Source organism: Aquarana catesbeiana, linkage group LG04 (genome assembly GCF_042186555.1).
Source record: "Aquarana catesbeiana isolate 2022-GZ linkage group LG04, ASM4218655v1, whole genome shotgun sequence".
NCBI classification, from domain to species: domain Eukaryota; kingdom Metazoa; phylum Chordata; class Amphibia; order Anura; family Ranidae; genus Aquarana; species Aquarana catesbeiana.
This window is the reverse complement of record NC_133327.1, coordinates 184,366,108-184,388,312: the sequence shown is the minus strand read 5'-3', so window position 1 is coordinate 184,388,312 and position 22,205 is coordinate 184,366,108. Positions and strand designations below refer to the sequence as shown.

Sequence of the window (22,205 nt, the reverse complement as noted above, 5' to 3'; positions counted from 1 at the left end):
TATCGCAAAAAAATGGCCTGGTCATCGAGCAGCCAAATCTTCCGAGGCTGAAGTGGTTAAACCACTTGCTGACCAGCGACGTACCCAAACATTAATGGATTTCAAGTGGTTATACCAGGATGATGCCCGCAGCTGCAGGCATCACCCTGGTACTGTTTTTTTAGAGCTGGAGGTTGGCTCTCTTGTAAAAGCAGTCCTAGTGGCTAACCAGCCGCTGAACCGCTTTTACAAGCAGCAGGAGGAGACGTGTGTCTCCCCCCACCTTCCACAGCTTGCTGGGCTCTTCCATCCCACTGGGAGACTCGAGCAACCAGCCGGCATGTCTTTCAACTCACATGTATAGTGGCGTGTTTAACAGACAGAACCTGTTATGCTTTTTCTGCTTGGGGATTTTTACTTAATATGCTTGCATTCCCTTCAAATTATTACTACTGAGTAGCACCTGAAACAACGGTTTTAGTTTACAGTATGTGAATTGAAACACCTCACCTGACTTCTTATTCTAACAGGCTCTTGGAGTATACAGTGGCTCATGAATTTAATATTTTATTTTCCCCTGCAGTGGTGGCAGGGCAGTTGGGCCTCATGGACCAGTTTTAGTAAATCTCCTCCATTGCATTCTGACATCGGCTCTCACTGCTGTCAGAATGCACTGATCAGCGGTTGTGGCAAATTGGATGCAGCCGCTGATCAGCTAAAGTCTTCCAGCCTGTCTTGGTTCAACAGAAGTTGATCTAATAATCAACTTTTGTTTAACAGACTGGGCCATACACACAGATTTGAAATGTGTCTGGTTCCTGCTGAATCGGCAGAATTTCAGTCCACCTGTCCAATCCACCATTCTGTGTGCACCAGTTTTAGTAAATCTCCCCCATTCTCCCTACAATTAGCCAGTGCAGTGTTTGCTATAAATGACTAGTAGAGATTTGTTTCTCAGCAGCACTGTTGTTGGGATTATTCCTCTACATGGTTTACTCTAAAGTAGCGTTTCCTGTAACAACTTTAGCACTTCAAGTGACTGTTGGTGTTTATGCAAATATGCCAGTAGGCAGGCAAGAGAGTAATCTGCACAGCCAAAAATGTACCAATTTCAGGATAAGAAGTCAGCATGGCAGCCTCTGTTTCTCGGAGTGGTTTATCTCCCCTAGTATGAAACGTTATTTGACAGAAGGTTAGGGTAATGGATTCTTCCCATGTGTTGCAACCTTAAGCCGGCCATAGATGGAGCAATCTCTATGATCTCTATGATCGTTCAGAGGCCGGGTGCGATGTTATGACGTCACGCCCGGCCTCTGCATTCAAACGACTAGCGCCGCCTCAGCTGGGAAGCCGAGATCGTTTTATTTAATTTTTTTATTTCTGGCTTCCCAGCCTAGAGGTGAGATGTGGGGTCTTATTGACCCCATATCTCACTGTAAAGAGGACCGATCATGCCATATTCCTATTACAAGGGATGTTTACATTCTTTGTAATAGGAATAAAAGTGATCAATTTTTTTTAAAGTGTCAAACTAAAAAAGCAAAGTAAAATTAACAATAATAAAAAAAAAAAAAAATTTAAGCGCCCCTGTCCCCGTGTACTCACACGCAGAAGCGAACGCATATGTAAGTCCCGCCCACATATGAAAATGGTGTTCAAACTACACATGTGAGAAATCGCCGCGAACGATAGAGAGAGAGCAATCATTCTAGCCCTAGACCTCCTCTGTAACTCAAAACTTGTAACCAGTAAAAAATTTTAAAGCGTCGCCTATGGGGATTTTTAAGTACCAAAGTTTGGCGCCATTCCACGAGCGTGTGCAACTTTGAAGCGTGACATCTTGGGTATCTATTTACTCGGCGTAACTCATCTTTCACATTATGCAAAAAAAGTGGGCTAACTTTAATTTTTTTTTTTTTTTTTACGCATTAAACCAATTTTCCCCCAAAAAAAGTGTTCGAAAAATTGCTGCGCAAATATTGTGCGAGATAAAAAGTTGCAACGACCGCCATTGTATTCTCTAGGGTCTTTGCTAAAAAAAATATGATGTTTGGGGGTATTAAATTTTTTTATTTTCAGTATCGGTTTTCGGCCTAGTGTGTTTTTAATTTTTAGTATTGGTTTCGGCACCAAAAAAAACATTCGGTGCACCCCTACTTATGGTGGTCAGGTGTCACACATACTAGCATAGGCTCTGGTGGTGGGTACTTTAAAGATTCTTAGATTAGAATTGTGTTATCCACTGGGTGTTTTGATAATTGGTATTTACTTCAGTGGAAGTAATGTGCTGGTGTTTTATCATCTGATTCATTGCAGGACAAAGCCCATGAGCCCAAAGATAGAAAAACAAAGACACCCAGAAAAGGGTGCCCAATGTGCACCAAAAAAATGCCTTATGATTGGAAGAAAAGTGCATGTCAGCACTGTATAGATAAACTCATCAAGGGAGAGACAGGACCTGTCCTCAAGGGTTTCATGGACTCAATGAAGAAGGAGATTAAACAGACTTTACAGTCCTTTAAACCCAGAGAGCAGGAGGCTCTTGCTGAACCTATCCTCTGTACTTCCGGCACCAGTACTGGTGCTAGGCCAATAGTCCTTGCTCATGCATGGGCAGCCCACCAGCATGGAGTACTGGAGGAGCTGGAGGAGAACTCAGTCAGCCTCAGATTCTGAGGAAGGGGAGCTTAAAAACCCAGCAAGGTCCAAAGATGTATTTTTTCCTTCTGAGGAAACAGAAGTTAAAGGCTATTTACGACACCCTGGAGCTGGAAGAACCAGAAAATCAGGAATTGTCTGTACATGACCTTTTTATATGCAGGCCTTCAGCCTAAGCAGACCAGAACCTTCCCGGTGCATACGTCCCTAAAAAGAGACAGTACTTCAAGAATGGAAGAATCTGTAGAAGAGAGTCTTCTTCCCTAAGAATTTGAAGAGAAAGTTTCCCTTCAAGGAGGAGGATACAAAGTTGTGGGAAAAGTGTCCCAGACTAGACTTTGTGGACACAGGCACCCTAAAGGATCCAATGGATAGAAAGGCGGAAGGGTATTTAAAGAAAGCGTGGGAATCCTGCTCCGCTAACTTTAAACCAGCTCTAGCCACTACATGCTTGGCTTGTACGCTTGATTTGTGGCTAAAGCAGCTCCACACTTTTCTGGAGTCAGACACTCCCAGGGAAGAGATTTTGGATGCTTTGCCAACTCTGAGTAAGGCAGTAGCTTATATAGCAGATGCATCCACTGAGTCTGTAAAGTTCTAGGCCAGGTCTACAGCATTGATTAATGAAGCCAGGAGGGCTATCTGGCTGAAGTCCTGGGGAGGTGACACAGTGTTAAAAACCAAGCACTGTTCCCTCCCCTTTTCTGGAGATTTGCTCTTTGGTAAAGAGCTAGAATCTGTTCTAGAGAGGTGGGCAGATAAAAAGAAAGGGCTTCCTTTCCCCAAAAAAACAACAAAGAAGGAATTTTCGTCTCCCTTCCAGAGGTCAGGAGAAAGGAACCATCAGGGGGACAGATGGCAGCGCAACAAGGGTTTTGCAGCTACGCGAGACCAGAAAAGAGGGTGGCAGTACAGGAGGGGAAGGGGGCAAAGGTGGCTTCCTTTTCAAACCCTCCCAGCCTAAAGGCCCTTCCCAGTGACTCAGTCGGCCATGTGGGGGGAAGGTTGGAGTCATTCCTCCCACAGTGGCAGGCCATTTCCAGCAACAGTTTTATCCTGGATCTGATCAAGTCAGGGTACAGGATAGTGGGCTGCCCCCCTCAAAAATTTCACCCAACAATTCTCCCGAAAGACGTGGAGAAATCAACAGCTATGTCTTCCCTCCTACAGAGTATGCTGGAGGAGAAGGTGATAAGTATCATCCCCCCAACTCTTAAGAAAAGGGGGATTTTATTCTCACGTTTTTCTGATAAAAAAGCCATCAGGAAAATTCCAACTCATTTTGAATCTAAAGCAAGTGAACATGTTTGTAAAGTACAAACGATTCAAAATGGAGTCAATATACACCACCAGATATTTGTTAACCCCTGGGGTCTTCATGGTCTCATTAGAGCTAAGAGATGCCTATCTTCATTCCCCCATTCAAAAGGGAGTCCAAGCAATATCTCAGGTTTTCAATGAAGAATGGGTCCAAGATCCTCTATTTTCAGTTCAATGCTCTGCCCTTCGGATTGGCGTCAGCACCACTCATCTTCACAAAGATTCTGGCAGAAGCTCTGTGGACCCTGAGATCTGAGGGGATTCACATAACTCCCTATCTGGACGACCTGCTGATCTTTGCACACTGAGCAGAACTATCAGACACCATCAGCAGCTGGGGTGGCTGGTAAATCAGGTGAAGTCACAGTACCTACTCAAAGTATAGTATTCCTAGGATACTTAATAGACTTGACTACATCCAAAATTTTTCTGATGAAAGAAAAAGTGGCAACAATAATTGCAGAGGTGAGAAGCCTCTGCACATGTACAGAGACCTCAATTCAAGGTATAATGTCCTTGGTTTGACAGCAGCCATCCCAGGAGTCCAGTGGGTTCAATTCCATACTCAAGCACTTCAGGCAATCATACTTCCTCTCTGGGATGGAAGGAAGGAATCTCTTCAGAGGCAAACAGATCCCACAGGAAGTAAAACTCATAATCAAGTGGTGGTTGATCCCTGTAAATCTCTCTGCAGGTCGACTTTGGTCCTAACACAACCCTCTGATGGTTACCACGGACGCCAGCCGCCAGAGGTGGGGAGCCCACTCAGGCGCACAGATGGCCCAAGAGGTCTGGAGCTGGCAGGAAGCCACCCTTTCCTCCAATGCAAGGGAGCTGAGAGTTCTAAAGGCTCTAGTAGCCTTTGGTCTGACTCTGAGGGGAAGACACGTGCAGGTCCTTTCAGACAATATTACCACCGTAAGCTACTTTAACAAGCAGGGAGTTACGAGAGTGGCAGGCCTTATGAGGATAGCAGAAAAAAATCCTTCAATGGGCGGAGGCAAATCTTCTATCCCTGTCTTCAATTCACTTAAAAGGGGAATTAAACCTCTGGCGGATGTCCTAAGCAGGGAGGTTTTGTCTCAGACAGAATGGTGCTTGAATGGAACAGTGCTCGAACAGATAGTGCAGAAGTGGGGAGTCCCACAGATAGACCTTTTTGTTACAAGGCAGAACAGGCAGGTGGAGCAATTTTTCTCCTTCCAGAGAGACCATCTCAGTCTGGGCCTAGATGCCCTATCTCAATCCTGAGAAGCAAGCTTGGTGTATGCGTTTCCACCTTTTTGCCTTCATTCCAAAGATCATCTGGAATATAAGAGTGTCGAGCACGAAGGTTATCCTGATCGCACCATTCTAGCCACGGAGGTCTTGGTTGTCAGGACTACTAAGACTCAGAATCACGGAGCCTTGGAGACTGCCTTACAGGACAGACCTCATATATCAGGGAGAGGTGAATCATCCAGAAGTGAGCTCTCTATCTCTGATGGCCTGGCTACTGAGAGGGAGCTGTTAACGGAGAGGGTTATCGGCAAAAGTAATCGATACCATGCTGAGCAACAGGAAGCCGTCCACTAACGTAATTTACAATAACATCTGGAAGAAATTTGGGGGCTGGCGCATGTTCAACAACAGAGTGTCAGGAACCATGATCCCGGCACTAACTGGTCAACACGTGACACTAATACGGCAATTAGAATATAGATCTATACAATATATTAGTGACACTGGTGACAGGGGGTGAAAGGGTTAAATGGGTGGCGATCAAGGAGTTAAACCTTTTTATTAGGGGGGTACCCTAGATCTACTGGGGCCTACTACTAACTGCCCTAACACTTATTAGTCACAAATGATACCAATGCAGTGATCAGTGAAAACTGCACTTGGTGACGCTGTGACGGAGTGAAGGGGTTAACTGGGGGGGGTGATCAGGGGATGACAAGTGTACCCATGTGTTCTGGTGTTAGTGTAGTGTTGTGCAACTCACTGTTAGATGTCCTCTCTCCTCTCTCTGGAACGGAAAAGAGTTCCACGAGGGGAGATGACATAATTTCCTCTGCCTGTGTTTACACTTACAGGCAGAGGATAGTCTGTCATTGCTCAGAACCGATCACCAGGTCCAGGCCAGAAATCATTGGCCTGGGCCTGGAGACTGAACAGATCTGAAGCGAATCAGATCACTGTGGGTGTGCCGGGTGCGTGCGCCCCCCTAGGCGGCTGCGCGCCTAACAAATACCTACGGCGATTTGCCCAGGAGAGCCAACCTGCCGCAGTATAATGACTGCGGCTGGTCGGCTACGGGCCAAAGTGGAACTAAAGCCGCTAATACACACCTACCCAACAATGGTCCAGAGTCTTATGAGGTCTCCTGTCACCGCCGACATCTCCTCAGCTTTTTCTGGTTGCCAAGTCTTCACTCATTATAACTGGTATGGAATGATGTAAATCACGTGCGAACGTTCTTTCATCCTACTATACAGGCACCATGCTGAGAATGTATAATGATTTGCGCATACACAGCTCAGTGTGCATTGTAGAAGAGACATATAATGTCTCTTCTGTGATAAATAGCCTGCCTGCTCAAAATTTGTTCCACTTTAACTACAATAAAGAGAAATCTGGTTGCTAAGCATTACTACATTGTATCTTTGTATGTCATTGAGAGCCTGGGTGTCTCACAGTTAAAGCTCTATGTAAATACAAGTTTGAGTAAAATTGTGAGGATTGTTTGTTTACCCAGAACCTTCTTTTTAAGCTATCCTTATTTGTATTTGCAAAATATGCAGAAAAAAAACAGCTCAATTTATTTGCATATATACATAATCAAAATGTATTTTCTGTAACCCTTATTCTTGGTGAAGGTGTTGTCTCTTTGAGTTATGGCTTCAGTGATATTTTATGTATATGTACCGCTTGCTCTCTCATCATGTTTGTTGGTATGATGTGCTGCTCCACTTTGTGTTCTGGAACTCACTTAAATCCAATCTTTTTTTTCTTGAAATTGCAGCCTGCAGAAATAGATGTACTGATAGGAAAGGATAGAGAAGGATTCTTCACTAATGGTCTTACTGTCGGAGGAAAGAAATGCTCGGTGATCAGAGACAGCCTGTATATTGATAATGATTTCACAATGGATATCAGGACAAAAAGTCAAGGCGGAGAACCAACATACAACATTGCTGTAGGCAAAGCTGTCAGAGGTAAGGCCTTTTTATGTGAATATTAATAATTAATTAATACTAGGGTTACATTCTTGAAGGGCAAACCTTTTTTTTTTATTTTATTTTTTTTAGTATTCTTGACTTTTGCCTTCGATACAAGTGAAAGGGGGTCACCTTGGTGGAAGTCTTCTCAGTGTGTGGTTTTGGTAATTTTTTACTTCCTGCTATAAAACAAACCCCCAAAAAATGTATTTATCAGATTAGGCCAATATGTATTCTACATATTTTTGGTAAAAAAAATCCCAGTAAGCGAATATTGATTGGTTTGCACAAAAGTTATAGCATCTACAAAATAGGGGATAGATTTAGGGACTTTTTAAATTTTTTAAAAATTGTTTTTACTGGTAATGGCGGCGATCTGTGGTGTGTGTGTGTTTTTTTTTTTTTTTTTTTTTTTTTTTTTTTTTTTTTTTGCAGGACTGCGACATTGCGGTGGACTTTTTGGGGACCAGTGTTAATAAAATGCACTGATCAATGTATAAATGACACTGGCACGGGTTAACGCTAGGGGCAATCAAAGGGTTAACTGTGTTCCCTGGGTGTGTTCTAACTGTGTGGGGGATGGGTTCACTGGGACAACAAAGATCGCTGTTCCTGATCACTAGGAATAGCAGATCTCCATGTTGTCTCCTGTTTACATAGGCGGATTACATACATCTTGTTTACATAGGCGGATCCCCGTTTCTGCCTCTCTATGGAGCGATCATGGGTGGCCGGCGAACTCGACGCACGCTCTCCCGACGTGCAGTGGCTGTGCGCACACAGTCTGTCATGCACGAAACCACGTACAGGTACGTTGTTTCGCACTGCCGTTCCGACTTGCCGCAGTATGTGTGGTGGGTGGGTCCAGTAATGGTTAAAGTGGTTGTAAACCTTCATCTATACCCAGTGAACTGATACACAGAGATGAAACAAATCCTCCTACATAAGTTGTAGCTGTTGGTAAATTGCAGCACTCTCTTCTCTACATCTGTTCAATCAAAGTGCTGAATTTATAAGGCCTCATGCACACTGGACGTTATAATAACATTATAAAAACGCCAGTATCTTTGCAGTGAGTCTTTTAGCGTTTTTGTAATAGTGGGTTTTTTTTTGTTTTTTTAAATCAATGGGATCAAAAATGTTAAAACGACAGTGAGCCGCATTTTTGATCGTTTATCTGCGTTTTTGACATTGGAGCATTTTACAGCTGAAAAACTCCTCTCAGAACCCACTAGTTTTGGGGTTTTTTTTTACAGCCAAAAAACACCCCAGCCAAAAACAGTTGATAACGGCCTATGTGTGCATGGAAACATAGGATAAAATGCTGGAGAGTTTGACAGTAGAAAAAAACGTCTGAAGCCAAAAACAGCAGCTGTAAAAATGTCCAGTGTGCATGAGCACTAAGTGGCCCCGAGATATGGGGCCCCAAAGTTGGGTCACAAAATGTCATTCTCTGCTGCAGAAGTGCTTGACATTTTGCGACCTGACTTTGGGGCCCCGTATCTGGGGGCCACTTGGTGCTAGGAACCCCAAATTTTGATATGTTGTAGTGTTAGAACACCAAACTTGGGGTTCCTAGCACCAAGTGGCCCCGAGATATGGGGCCCCAAAGTCGGGTCGCAAAATGTCAAGCACTTCTCTGCAGCAGAGAATGACATTTTGTGACCCGACTCTGAGGCCCCATATCTCGGGGCCACTTGGTGCTAAGAACCCCAGCTTTGGATATGTTGTAGTGCTAGTGTAGTGGGGTTCCTAGCACCAAGTAGCCCCGAGATATGGGGCCCCAAAGTCAGGTCGCAAAATGTCATTCTCTGCTGCAGAAAAGTGCTTGACATTTTGCGACCCGACTTTGGGGTCCCGTATCTCGGGGCCACTTGGTGCTAGGAACCCCAAATTTGGATATGTTTTAGTGCTAGTTCCACTGTGTTTGCACACCAAATTTGGGGTTCCTAGCACCTTTTTTTTCTGGTCCAAAAAATAGGGTTCCTTTTAAAAACACTTATAAAAGCAAACGCGGCTAAACGTGGTACCGGCGTTTAGCGTCTGAAACGTGGAAAACTTTTGCGTCTGAACCCATTTTTTTGCTTCTGGAAATACAAGGTTAAACGTAGCTGCCTACAAACGCCAAAAAACGAGACTGTGTACATGGACACATAGGATAGCATTGAATGAGTTCAGGGGCAGTTGAAAAAAGTGTCCAACTGCCTCTGAACGCGCGATTAACAGCGTGTGCATGAGGCCTTAATTGAGACAAGCACACACTATAGAGGGATATGCTTTGTTAATATTTCATGTCTGAGGTTTACGACTACTTTAGAGCTTGCTGCACCATGTGACAGTTCTGGAGGACAGACATTTATGGAACATCAATTCCCTCCATGAGCGGATATACTGTAGGTTAGATAGCCAAATTCCTCATTTTTGATGATTGTAACAACTCATTAAAGGGATCTGTTATTGTAGTGTAACACTTTGCAATGTTGCTACCCGTTACTACAGAGCGGACCGCATTATATTGTCAACGACCCGTTTACCTGTGTCCTGTTCTTTTGCCTGGAAAAGCTTAAAGCGTTTGTTACCCCAACACTTCATATTCCCGATTAGAGCCTGGGCACACCCTAATTACTATATATGGTACTGATTCCCTCTACTGCCTGGTTTCTCCCCTCTTGTTGGCCCCCCACCCCGCAGTGCTGCTGGCTTCCATCCTCTCCTGCCCTGGCTGCTGCGGGGGATGTTACAGGATGGAGAGCAGGGACGGGGCTAGTAAATATGTCATTTGCCAGCCCCTTCTCTTTCTAAAGGAACTGAATGTAATTTACCGGCCCCTTCATTTCTAAATGAACTGACTGTGGGCATTCATTACTGAATCATAGTAAACTGTTTACTATGCTTCCATTTGTAAATGAACAGGAAGCCACTCAGCACAGAGCACGTCCCATTCATTCACTGTCCAGTGCAGCTGAGGCTGCAAAGAAAGGCATGTGTGTTTGAGCTTTGGTGTGCACACCCTAATGCAACAGGCTGCGCTCTGCTTTCCTATTAATGGACCACACTAAGCAGGAGACTACACTGTGGCCAGTCCTCTAGCTATGTTGGGAACTCAGCCTGCTCTCCTGGGGGCTGGAACATTTTACATATTCCACACTAAATATGCCTGGAACAGGGCGTGGCCTGGAGCGGCATGGTGTGAGGAGTGAGACACAGGAGCTGCGCTTGAGATAAACTCCGTTCATACCCATCCTTCGGCTGAAGCTGACTTTTTTACTGCCCCAAAACACAGCTTGCTATCTCCTACACCGCCTGCCATCATGTCGCCTCCAAAAAAGGCGACGGACACGATTGCTAAACTCGACAAGTACCGGCTAAAGGAGAAGGGGACTCCGGGTGAAAATGGTGCCGACGCGCCCTCCTCCCCTGAATCAGCGGCAGATGACACAGCCCAAGTGCTTGAAGCAATCTCTGATTGCAAAAGCACCTTAACGGGTAAGATTGAGGAGGTGAGGATTGATGTTTCCCTGATCAAACAGGACCTACAGAAGCTCAGGGAGCGTGTCACGGAGACAGAGAATCGTATCAGCCGCGTGAAAGATGAAGTACCGCCAATACAGATTGCCACTGAGAGAATGCAGCATCAACTTAACACTTTACTGTCCAAGCAAGACGACATGGAGAATCGTCTGAGACAATGTAACCTCCGTTCCGTAGGACTGCCTAAGGGAGCGGAGGGTTCTGACCCTCTGTCGTTTCTGGAAAACTTGCTAATATCTACCTTCGGGAGGCCTGAATTCTCCTTCTCTTTTGTGGTCGAGCGTGCTCACCGTCTCGTGGCTAGACCCCCCCCCCACAAGGTGCACCTCCCCGGACATTTATCGAAAAGTTCTTAAACTTTAGGGACCGGGACGCCACCTTACGCCTCACAAGACTGAAGGGCAACATTCCCTTCAAGAACTCCAAGATTAAAGTGTTTCCGGACTTCTCAGCGGAGGTCCAAAAGAAAAGAGTGCTCTTCATGGAAGCAAAGTGCCAGCTCCGGATCCGCCACTACACTTACGCTATGCTGTTTCCCGCTAGACTCCGCATGGTGGGAGAAGATAGGGCCCATTTCTTTGACACCCCGAAGGCGGTGTTCGCGTGGCTGGAAGACCGTGCAGCATCTAACCAGCCTCATGCGTGAGATCGGTCTCTACACTGTCCTTCCATTCACCACCGTGCAGTGTTTGCATACTTCCTCCGTACACACTGCTGCAAAGAAGTCCGGACACAGGTACTGTGACAATGACTCCTGTCCCAACACTGTAGCAGATGATAAATGGCCTAACTGTTTGAACACTTTGCTTCATGAACCCCCCACTCCCCCCCTTTTTCTTATTTCCTGGAGCTGCTGAGCTGATCCCTGCTCCTTTACCCCCGGACATATGATGCATACGGCAGAGAAGCACTACAGCCACCACAACCCTCAGACTGCCTCAGGCTATTACCCGTTTTGATGCCTAGATCTTGGGCACACATCCTAATTCCCTGCTACCTCCCCTTATTTTCTTATTCTGCGTGCCTGAAGCTAGGGGTCACCCCCCCTCACACTGTTGATCGTTTTTCAGCGGACATTTGTCCTCCTAGGTGCGGGAGTCTTACTAGACCCCGTTGTTTCAATTTAGGAATGTAACATTGGTATTGTAATTCAAGCACTGTTTCCCTGGCCTATCTGGGCGCACATTTTTGTTATGGGTTGGACTCCTAGATATGCCATACCCAGCCATGCCAGTGTGTATGTTCAAATCAGCTTAAAGTTCAGTTATAAGTTAAGCAGACCTAGTACCCACCTTAAGCAGAGCTGGATTTTCCCCATGTATTCTCTTGGATCATGCTCCATACTGGATAGAGCTCAAGGTGAGTTCCCCCTCCTCTTCTTACGCCTGGAGACTCAACCCTTTTTGGCTCTCGGTTGTCCCCGATTTGGGGACTGCAGGAGAGGAAGGGAGTTCTTTTTTCAGACAAACAGATTCAGCCCCCTTTGATATAGTATGGGATGCATTTAAAACTCATGCATGCTACTGTCCCAATGAATATCTAGATATCGGAGAACCTCAAATCAAGTACTTAAACAAGCTGAACTGAAAATGACTGCGGTAGAGAGGTCCTTCTCAGAAAACCCCTCCCCAGAGGCGGCGAGTCAGGTGAAAATGCAGGCCCGTATAGTGAATGGACTTCATTTTGAAAGAGCAGAAAGGAAAATATTTTACACTAAACAAAAGGTGTACGAGTGTGGGAAGCGTGTGGGACGCATACTGGCTTACTTGGCACATCTGGAACATAAACCGCCCACTGTAGTCACCCTGCGAGATACCACAGGCACCCTGATCTGAGACCCAGAGAAGGTGGCTGGTGAATTCTGCTCCTTTTACACGTCCTTATACTCGTTCACCACTAATAACTCCAGACATGATATAGCTGACTTTCTTTCTACTGTAGACTTTTCCCAGATAACCTCAACTCAATTTGAGATGTAGGAGGCTTCCATCACTAAGGGTGATATTGCAGAAGCAATGTCTCACCTTGCCCCCTCCAAGGCTCTGGGATCAGACTGTCTCCACCTAGAATTCTATACGAACTATAGTGAGACTTTAGTCCCCAAGTTACATTAATTGTTTATGCACATATTCAGATCAGGATCCCTCCCAAAGTCAATGAGAGAGGCATTCATTGTACTTATACCCATGAAGGCCGAACAGGACCAGATAAGTTCCAGAGTGGTGGTGTCCCTGGACGCCGCAAAAGCATTCGATTCTGTAGAATGGGACTATCTCTGGGAATGTCTGGCCAGGTTTGGCTTTGGGCCCAAATTTATTAAATGGCTTCAGCTTCTCTATCAAACTCCGAGTGCCAGGATCCTGATTAATGGTAGGGTCTCTGATGCTTTCCCATTGTCTAGAGGCTTGCGTCAGGGCTGTCCCTTATCCCCCCTATTTTATGCTATAGTGGTAGAACCCCCAGCTACATCACTTCACACGCACCCCGGGATCAGAGGCCTAAGCTGTGGTCAACTGATTGAAACCATTAGCCTGTACGCAGATGATATGCTCCTCTATCTGGGAGATGCAGGACAGTCTCTGCTAACTGCCCTTGAAACCATAAAGCAATTCGGGAACTACTCAGGGCTATGGATTAATTGGGATAAATCCCAGATACTACCCTTAGATATAGGGGCCCCAACGGAGATACAGGCTTCATCTCCTTTAATTCGGGTTAGCGAAATGAAATACTTAGGTATCATGATCACCTGCTCCACAGAAGACTATATTAGACTAAACCTAGAACCACTATTCAGTCTTAAAAACCAAAACACAGGCATGAACCAGACTACCTCTGGGAGTCATGACCCGGATAAACTGAATAAAAATGATTATACTACCCAAATTCTTGTACGTCCTATGGCAGGCTCCAGTATATATACCTCTGCGTATATTTAAATCCTTAGAAGTCATTCTAAATTCCTTTTGTGTGGGGTAAAACTCGTCACAAATTATCCTGGCAAGTGTTGAAGAACCCCACTGATTTAGGGGGTACAGCACTACCGGATTTTAACCTATATTACCTGGCAGCACAATGATCTCACTTCTTCTACCTAGATAAGGGTGACAGGGAACGGTATTTGGCCTTAATGTGCTCTCCCTTTTACCCGGCTTCATAAACACCCTTTCCAACTTATTTTTAGGGACCCCGGCGAGCCCTGGACTCTGGGAGATCATAGGAATCTGCTTTACAACCATTGTAAGGTATGGGAACTAGTGAGACACAAACTCAAAGCCCCCTCAACACATAAACAGACACCTCCCTGGGATAATCCTTGCCTATCTGAATTACTAAATCTACCAGACAGTAACCTCTGGATTAACAGTGGGGTGGTTTACTTAGCAGGCATGTATAATTGAGCTATTTTAAAATCATTCCAACAACTCAAGGATGACTTTGGCCTCACCTACTCTATGCATTTCTGATACCTCCAGCTTCGCCATGCCCTACAAACCCAATTTCGTGACTCCCCCCCCTAATCTGGAACAACTGGATATTCTTTGTATAGTGCTGAGCACTGAACCCCAGATGTATCTACATTCTACTCCTGCCTTATGCTTCCCACTGCAGTGGCACTAGCATACCAGCTAGAAAAACGGTGGACTGGAGATATGGGTGCGATAGAAGACGACGAGTGGGAGGAGGCACTAGATGCTTGTAAAAAGGTATCCCGTAAGATCTCAGACCGTCTCACACAATTCTATATCCTACGCAGGTTTTACCTGACACCTTTGCGCTTGGCCAAGTTTAGAGACAACTACAGCCCACTCTGCCCCAGATGTGGAGGTTCTGATGGAACCTTCTTTCATATATTATGGTCCTGTGCAGTGATTCAGGACTACTGGTCCCACATAGTAAGGTTCATTCATGATAAGATGGGCTCTCCCCTAACTCTATGCCCCAAACAATGTTTACTAGGAGTGTTCCCAAATCCTGACTCCAATAAGTATCACCATATGTTATTACAGGAAACATTGTTCACAGCCAGATTACTTATTGCTAGGAAATGGCTCAGAGTGATGCCACCTACTATTCGGGAATGGGTTGCCGCAGTTAACGCTGTACTACCCTACAAAAAAGAAACGTATGCCCATAGAGGATCCCCTGCAAAGTATGGAAAGATTTGGGATACTTGGTTAGGCGAGGCTTCCACCTGTGACGAGTTGGACGAGCACTCCACTTAGAGTAGAGATGGTATGGACGCACTCTCTTTTGGGTACGCCAATACAATTTAATGGCGAGTGGTTTATGAAAACTAGTATATATAACCGCACTCTTATCTAAACGCAGGTTTTTCAAAACTCTTTCTGTACTGCTCTGTAACTGTATATCTTTTGCATCATGAAAATGGTTACTCTGTATACATGCATAATTTTCAAATAAAGAACGATGTTTGTAAAAAAAAAAAAAAATATGCCTGGAACATTTACCATGTTCCAAAAGGGGAACCTAACCTTCAATTGCCCATTCAGAACTATCTATTCTGATTCAGTGCATTAACACATTATGTTGAAACAGTCTAATTGTTTGAATGGCCTGCCAGTGCAGCCCAATTTGCATATTACAATGCAGTGCATTGCAGTCCAGGTGCATTGGATGTGTTTGTTAATAAACATGCATTTACTGCAAACATTTTTTAGTATTCTATGTTTTCCCAAAATAATGCTCCCAAACTTATTTTTGGTACCTGATGTTTGTAGTGCAGTGTGTATATACTGCATGTGTTCTGTTGGTGGCAGCAATGACGCATATGTAGCATATTTCTTTTCTCTTCATGTGCTAACATGGGGTACATACAAGAAGCTGTAAAGACCCCATAATTCTCTCATGATGACTTTTGTTTCATCACTTTTTTTAGCATACAATTTTACTATTTTCTTTTTCATACATCATGGGAAACATAGTTGGGCTATTATTCATTACCTGCTGGGTTATACTTCATCTCCAGGTGAATGGACACTGGTATACCAAATGTCTTTAGACAGGAAGTGATCCCCTATATAACCCCTCCCATACAGGAAGTACTTCAGTTTTTTTACCAGTGTCTGCAAGGTGAATGGCACGGTTGTTTGAGCTCCAGGTCTCTAGTCCCACAGACGGTTCTTAAATTAATCAAGGGGTTAACTGATCGGATCCATTTGACACAGGCTTTATATGCTTGGATAAATGGTACCTGAACTTCGCAAAGAAGACTCAAGATCCTGCAAGGTTTTGCCTGTAATATGGCTTCCGGAAGTGGAATCCTGGACATTACACCGCTAATGCATTCCTGCAGGGTGCTGTACAAGTCTAAGGGAGTGGACCCTAAAAGTGACAGGAACCCACTGTGAAGGGTGAAGATTGGGCTCTTAGTTTCTAAGCTGCCCTACGCCTGGACGGGTAAGTGAAACCCCTTTATTATTATTGTGGAGTGTCCCAGTGATTGTAACAATCAGTCAAGCTAGCTAGAGGCTGGACACCTGTGTGCGGTGACCATACGGGGGAGTTTTGGGCTAGCTGTGGGTGTTTGCAAAGTGTACCTTTTTTTTTGCTTATGTCTGGTTGTTTTTTTACCTGTATGATGGCGCACGACGGTGCACCATTTCGCCTTGGTTCGCCATGGCGCACGTCCATTCGTAAAAGAGCGCTGCTGGGCTCAGCAGTTTGTTTTTTGGCTGCCATGGCGCACACGGCTTCACCGCACATGCGCCCTAGCCTTTATCTGGTTGCACGAAGATTCGCATCATACGCGAATACGGTCACTCCTGTTCGCCGGGACCGCACACGCATGCGCAGAACGTTCCGGCGCCCAGCCAGCTTATTTAAGCTGTCTATGCCAAGCATGCTGTGCTTCCAGAAGGCAGCTGTGGGACACAGAGCAGGCTCTGAACTAGGCATTTGGAGCAGTTCATTTCTCCTTACCCGGGTCACGTGAGTCACCAGGTGTTGCTTGGCTGGCTAAAGGTGCTTAGCAGAATTGTTGCATAGGGGCTTGGTGAGCCCTATTAAAAGGTCTCCCTTCTGAGGTGTGTTAATACTACACCCAGGTACTCCCTTTTTTGTGGCTAGTAAATCTCTTCAAAAAAGAGGAGCGGGATTAACACTACAGGGAAGGGCACACCTATGTCATCAGTAGTTCCTGATGAACCTAGTCGTATCCCTAGTGTTGTATACTCTGAAGGACCAGAGGCTTCCGGGCAATCTGAGCCGCTGCCCCTATCTGGGATTGTGCCTACAGTCAACGCTGCTGCTTCACCCCTTATCACTAAGGATGAACTGTCCTCAGTCCTAGCAGGGTTAGAGCACAGGATTGCTGGCATGATTGTCTCCATCCCGCAGGGTAGCAAGAAGCGTGACAGATTCCCCTCCCCGGAGCCTCCTAGTCTGGAGCAGGAATAGGTGGAGGATGGGGAAAAGCTTAAAGCTCAGGATTCTGTGGATGGCCTGGTGGATGAGTCTGCTTCCAAGCAATCTGGACAAGAGAATATCCAATTGGTGTCTGCCTCTCAATCACAGAGGCTTTTGATCCTGACTCTTAACAAAATGGTTCGTTCTGCCTTTAAGTTGCCTCTTGCAGAGGTTATTGAGCCTCCCTGGTCCTCTCTGGGATCGTTGAGACCTCTTCAGGCAACGCAGGCTTTCCCCTTACACCCTCTGTTGGAACAAGTGGTGTATGCTGATTAGGAACATCCTGACAGGATTTTTGTTCCTCCTAAGAGGATTTCCCTTTTATATCCCATAGATGAAAAGTTTGTTAAGAAGCGGAGCATGCCAGCCGTAGATGCAGCAATCTCTTCCTTAAACAAGAACTTGACTTGTCCAGTAGATAACGCACAGGGCTTGAAAGACCCTGTTGACAAGAAATTGGGGTCATTATTAAAGGCTTCCTTTTCTTTGGCCAGTTCAGCTATTCAGCCAGCTGTTGCAGCAATTGGTATCTCACAGTCTGTAAAGGATCAGGTCAGACAGCCAGACAGGCTTAACAAGGAGGATGATCTGCCTGGAAATAAGGCAGATATTCCTCGAGCGCTGTGTTTTGCTGTTGACGCCTTTAAAGGATTCAATACAGCAAGTTTCTCGTTTGGCTCTCTTGTCTGTACATATGTGCAGACAAGCTTAAGAACTGGTCAGCCGAGCTTCCTTGTAAAAAGTTATTGGCAGGTTCATGGGGAACGTTTATTTGGTGAACACTTGGATAAATATATCCAAAAGATTTCCGGAGGGAAGAGTTCTGTACTTCCTATGAAGAAAAGCACCAGGCGTCCCTCGTATAAAACCACAGGGACTGCTTCCTCAAATGTCTCAGCGCCAAGGCAGTTCTGCCGCCAACAGGGCGCTAGGGACAAAGCCAGGGCCATAAAAAGCTCTGGGTCCAAAATTCTTCTAAACCCAGCACCAAGCCCTCCTTTTGAGGAGACGCCCCCCACTCCTTTGGGTGGGGGGAAGGCTGCTGCACTTTGCGTACTTTTGGAGAACAAAAGTTCAGGACGAGTGGGTCACCTCAACTATATCCCACAATTACAAGCTGGAGTTGCGGGGGGTTCCCCCTCAGAGGTTTTTAAGATCCAGCGTTCCCTCGGATCCTCCAAAAAGTGCATCAATGAGTGATTGTAGAGGTTCCTGTACCCGAAAGGGGCGCGGGGTTTTACTCAAACCTATTTACGGTTCAAAAACCAAACGGGGACACAAGGCCCATTTAGGACCTAAGATCCCTGAACCAGTATCTACTGATCCAATCCTTTTGGATGGCGTCTGTCCACTCAGTAGTAGCCTCACTCCAGATGGGAGACTTTCTAGCCTCCATCAATATGTATTTACACATACCTATCTTTCAGCCTCATCAGAGGTTAATGCGATTTGCAGTAGAGGAACGTCATTTTCAGTTTGGCTCTACCCTGCGGGCTTGCTACAGCTCCCCGGCTGTTCACCCAGGTCCTAGCACCAGTACTGGGTCTTTTAAGGGCCCAAGGGATCCTGGTGCTCGGGTATCTGGACGACCTCCTGCTCAGAGATCACTCACTACAGGCTCTAGAACAGAGCATAACCTGCACAGAGTGGTATTTGGAAAGCTTAGGTTGGATCATAAATACCGAAAAGTCAACCTTGAGACCAGCTCAAAGTCTAAAGCATTTAGGTCCGATTCTAGATACTGTCCAAGCAAGCCACCTGCAAGTATCTGCCCTGAAGAATCAGGTGCATCAGATAAGGTGCACCAGATAACTCTCCATTCGGCTCTGTATGAATCTTCTAGGGAGGATGGTATCCTCCTTCGAGGTGGTGCCCTATGCCCAGTTCCATTCCAGGCCTCTAAAACAAGACATCTTGCCAGGAGCATGGCGGACAAGATGGGTGAACTAGAGCTACTGTTGTACAAGGAGGATTTGGATTTTGTGGGAATTTCAGAGACCTGGTTCAACAGCTCTCATGATTGGCTGGCAAACATTCAAGGGTATACCCTAATCCGCAAGGATAGAGAGGGTAAAAAAGGGGGAGGGGTATGCCTATATATCAAGAATAATGTACAAGTGAATGTGAGAGATGACATCACTAAGGGAGCTAGAGAGGAGGTGGAATCCTTATGGGTAGAGCTCCAAAGGGATGAAGCTAAGGGGAAAATAATACTGGGAGTATGCTATAGGCCCCCTAACCTGAGGGAGGAAGTGGAGATTGATCTCCTATCACAAATTGGATTAGCAGCAAGGATGGGAAGTGTTATCATAATGGGTGATTTTTAATTATCCAGACATAGACTGGGCGGAGGGAACCGCGCATTCATTTAAGACTCGCCAGTTCCTTAATGTCTTGCAGGACAATTTTATGGGTCAGATGGTAGACGCACCAACTAGAAATAAAACATTACTGGATCTACTGATTACCAACAATACAGACCTGATCACGGATGTGGAAATACGGGGCAATTTAGGTAACAGCGATCACAGGTCAATTAGTTTCAGTATAAATCGCACAAATAGGAAACATAAAGGGAATACAAAGACAATGAATTTCAAAAGAGCCAACTTCCCTAAACTACAAACCTTGCTAAAGGGCATAAATTGGGATAAAATATTAGGAACAAAGAATACGGAGGAGAGATGGGTTTGCTTTAAGAGCATATTAAATAAGGGCATTAGCCAATGTATCCCATTGGGTATTAAATTTAAAAGAGCGAACAAAAGTCCTGGATGGCTTAACTCCAATGTAAAAATGCATATAAAAGCAAAGGAGAAGGCCTTCAAAAAATACAAGGTTGAGGGATCATCCTCAGCATTCAGACTTTATAAAGAATGCAACAAGAAATGTAAGGGTGCAATTAGGACAGCTAAGATAGAACATGAAAGACACATAGCGGAGGAAAGCAAAAAAAAATCCTAAGAAATTCTTTAAGTATATAAACAGTAAAAAGGCCATATTGGCCCCATAAAGAATGAAGAAGGACATCTGGTTACAAAGGATGGGGAGATGGCGAAGGTATTGAATTTATTCTTCTCCTCAGTCTTCACGAGTGAATCGGGGGGGCTTCAGTAACCAAAACTGCAGTGTTTATCCTCATGACACAACACAGGAAGCACCTCCATGGTTAACAGAGGACAGAATTAAAATTAGACTTGAGAAACTTAACATTAATAAATCACCGGGACCAGATGGCGTGCATCCGAGGGTACTTAGGGAACTCAGTCAAGTGATTGCCAGACCGTTGTTCCTAATTTTTACAGATAGTCTACTGACTGGAATGGTACCAGCTGATTGGAGAAAAGCCATTCTAGCACCAATATTTAAAAAGGGCCCAAAATACATCCCTGGGAATTACAGACCAGTTAGCCTAACATCAATAGTATGTAAACTCTTGGAGGGGATGATAAGGGACTATATACAAGATTTTAGTAATAAGAACGGTATCATTAGCAGTAATCAGCATGGATTCATGAAGAATTGTTCTTGCCAAACCAATCTATTAACCTTCTATGAGGAGGTGAGTTGCCATCTAGATAAAGGAATGCCCGTAGACGTGGTGTATCTGGATTTTGCAAAAGCATTTGACACAGTACCCCATAAACGTTTACTGTACAAAATAAGGTCCATTGGCATGGACCATAGGGTGAGTACATGGATTGAAAACTGGCTACAAGGGCGAGTTCAGAGGGTGGTGATAAATGGGGAGTACTCAGAATGGTCAGGGGTGGGTAGTGGGGTTCCCCAGGGTTCTGTGCTGGAACCAATCCTATTTAATTTGTTCATAAACGATCTGGAGGATGGGATAAACAGTTCAATCTCTGTATTTGCAGACGATACTAAGCTAAGCAGGGCAATAACTTCTCCGCAGGATGTGGAAACCTTGCAAAAAAACCTGAGCAAATTAATGGGGTGGGCGACTACATGGCAAATGAGGTTCAATGTAGAAAAATGTAAAATAATGCATTTGGGTGGCAAAAATATGAATGCAATCTATACACTGGGGGGAGAACCTCTGGGGGAATCTAGGATGGAAAAGGACCTGGGGGTCCTAGTAGATGATAGGCTCAGCAATGGCATGCAATGCCAAGCTGCTGCTAACAAAGCAAACAGAATATTGGCATGCATTAAAAGGGGGATCAACACCAGAGATAAAACAATAATTCTCCCACTCTACAAGGCTCTGGTCCGGCCGCACCTGGAGTATGCTGTCCAGTTCTGGGCACCAGTCCTCAGGAAGGATGTACTGGAAATGGAGCGCGTACAAAGAAGGGCAACAAAGCTAATAAAGGGTCTGGAGGATCTTAGTTATGAGGAAAGGTTGCGAGCACTCCTTCTCTCTGGAGAAGAGACGCTTGAGAGGGGATATGATTTCAATTTACAAATACCGTACTGGTGACCCCACAATAGGGATAAAACTTTTTTGCAGAAGAGAGTTTAACAAGACTCGTGGCCACTCATTAAAATTAGAAGAAAAGAGGTTTAACCTTAAACTACGTAGAGGGTTCTTTACTGTAAGAGCGGCAAGGATGTGGAATTCCCTTCCACAGGCGGTGGTCTCAGCGGGGAGCATTGATAGCTTCAAGAATCTATTAGATAAGCACCTGAATGACCGCAACATACAGGGATATATAATGCAATACTGACACATAATCACACACATAAGTTGGACTTGATGGACTTGTGTCGGGAAGATCCTTCCTCCCGGTAACTTGGAGAGTACTGACTACAATCCGCTGTGGAAATCAGATTGGCTTTGAGTACAATCAGAGGTCAAGTTTCGGCCCTATCAGTATTATTCCAAAGGCCTTTAGCCTCCCATTCACTGGTCTGAACCTTTATGCAGGGGGCAACTCGCTTGCTTCCCCCCATTGGGTCACTTATGTGTCCTTGGGAACTTGGTGCTGTCTGTGTTACAGAAACAACCATTTGAACCTATCAAGGAAATTACATTAGACTTGCTGTCACGCAAACTAGCCTTCCTGATGGCTATCACCTCGGCTAGAAGGGTGCCGGAGTTGGTGGCCCTTTTATGCAGGAAACCTT

General features: G+C 45.1%; 1 protein-coding gene across 1 annotated transcript in view; it reads left to right on the top strand.

Annotated features, from left to right (window-relative positions):
* Positions 1-22,205, top strand: part of PFN2 (profilin 2) — a 108,582-nt gene that overhangs the window by 48,415 nt on the left and 37,962 nt on the right. The window contains exon 2 of the mRNA XM_073625981.1: positions 6,962-7,154. Within this exon, the coding sequence (XP_073482082.1) occupies positions 6,962-7,154 (193 nt within the window). The remainder of the gene's footprint in view (positions 1-6,961; positions 7,155-22,205) is intronic.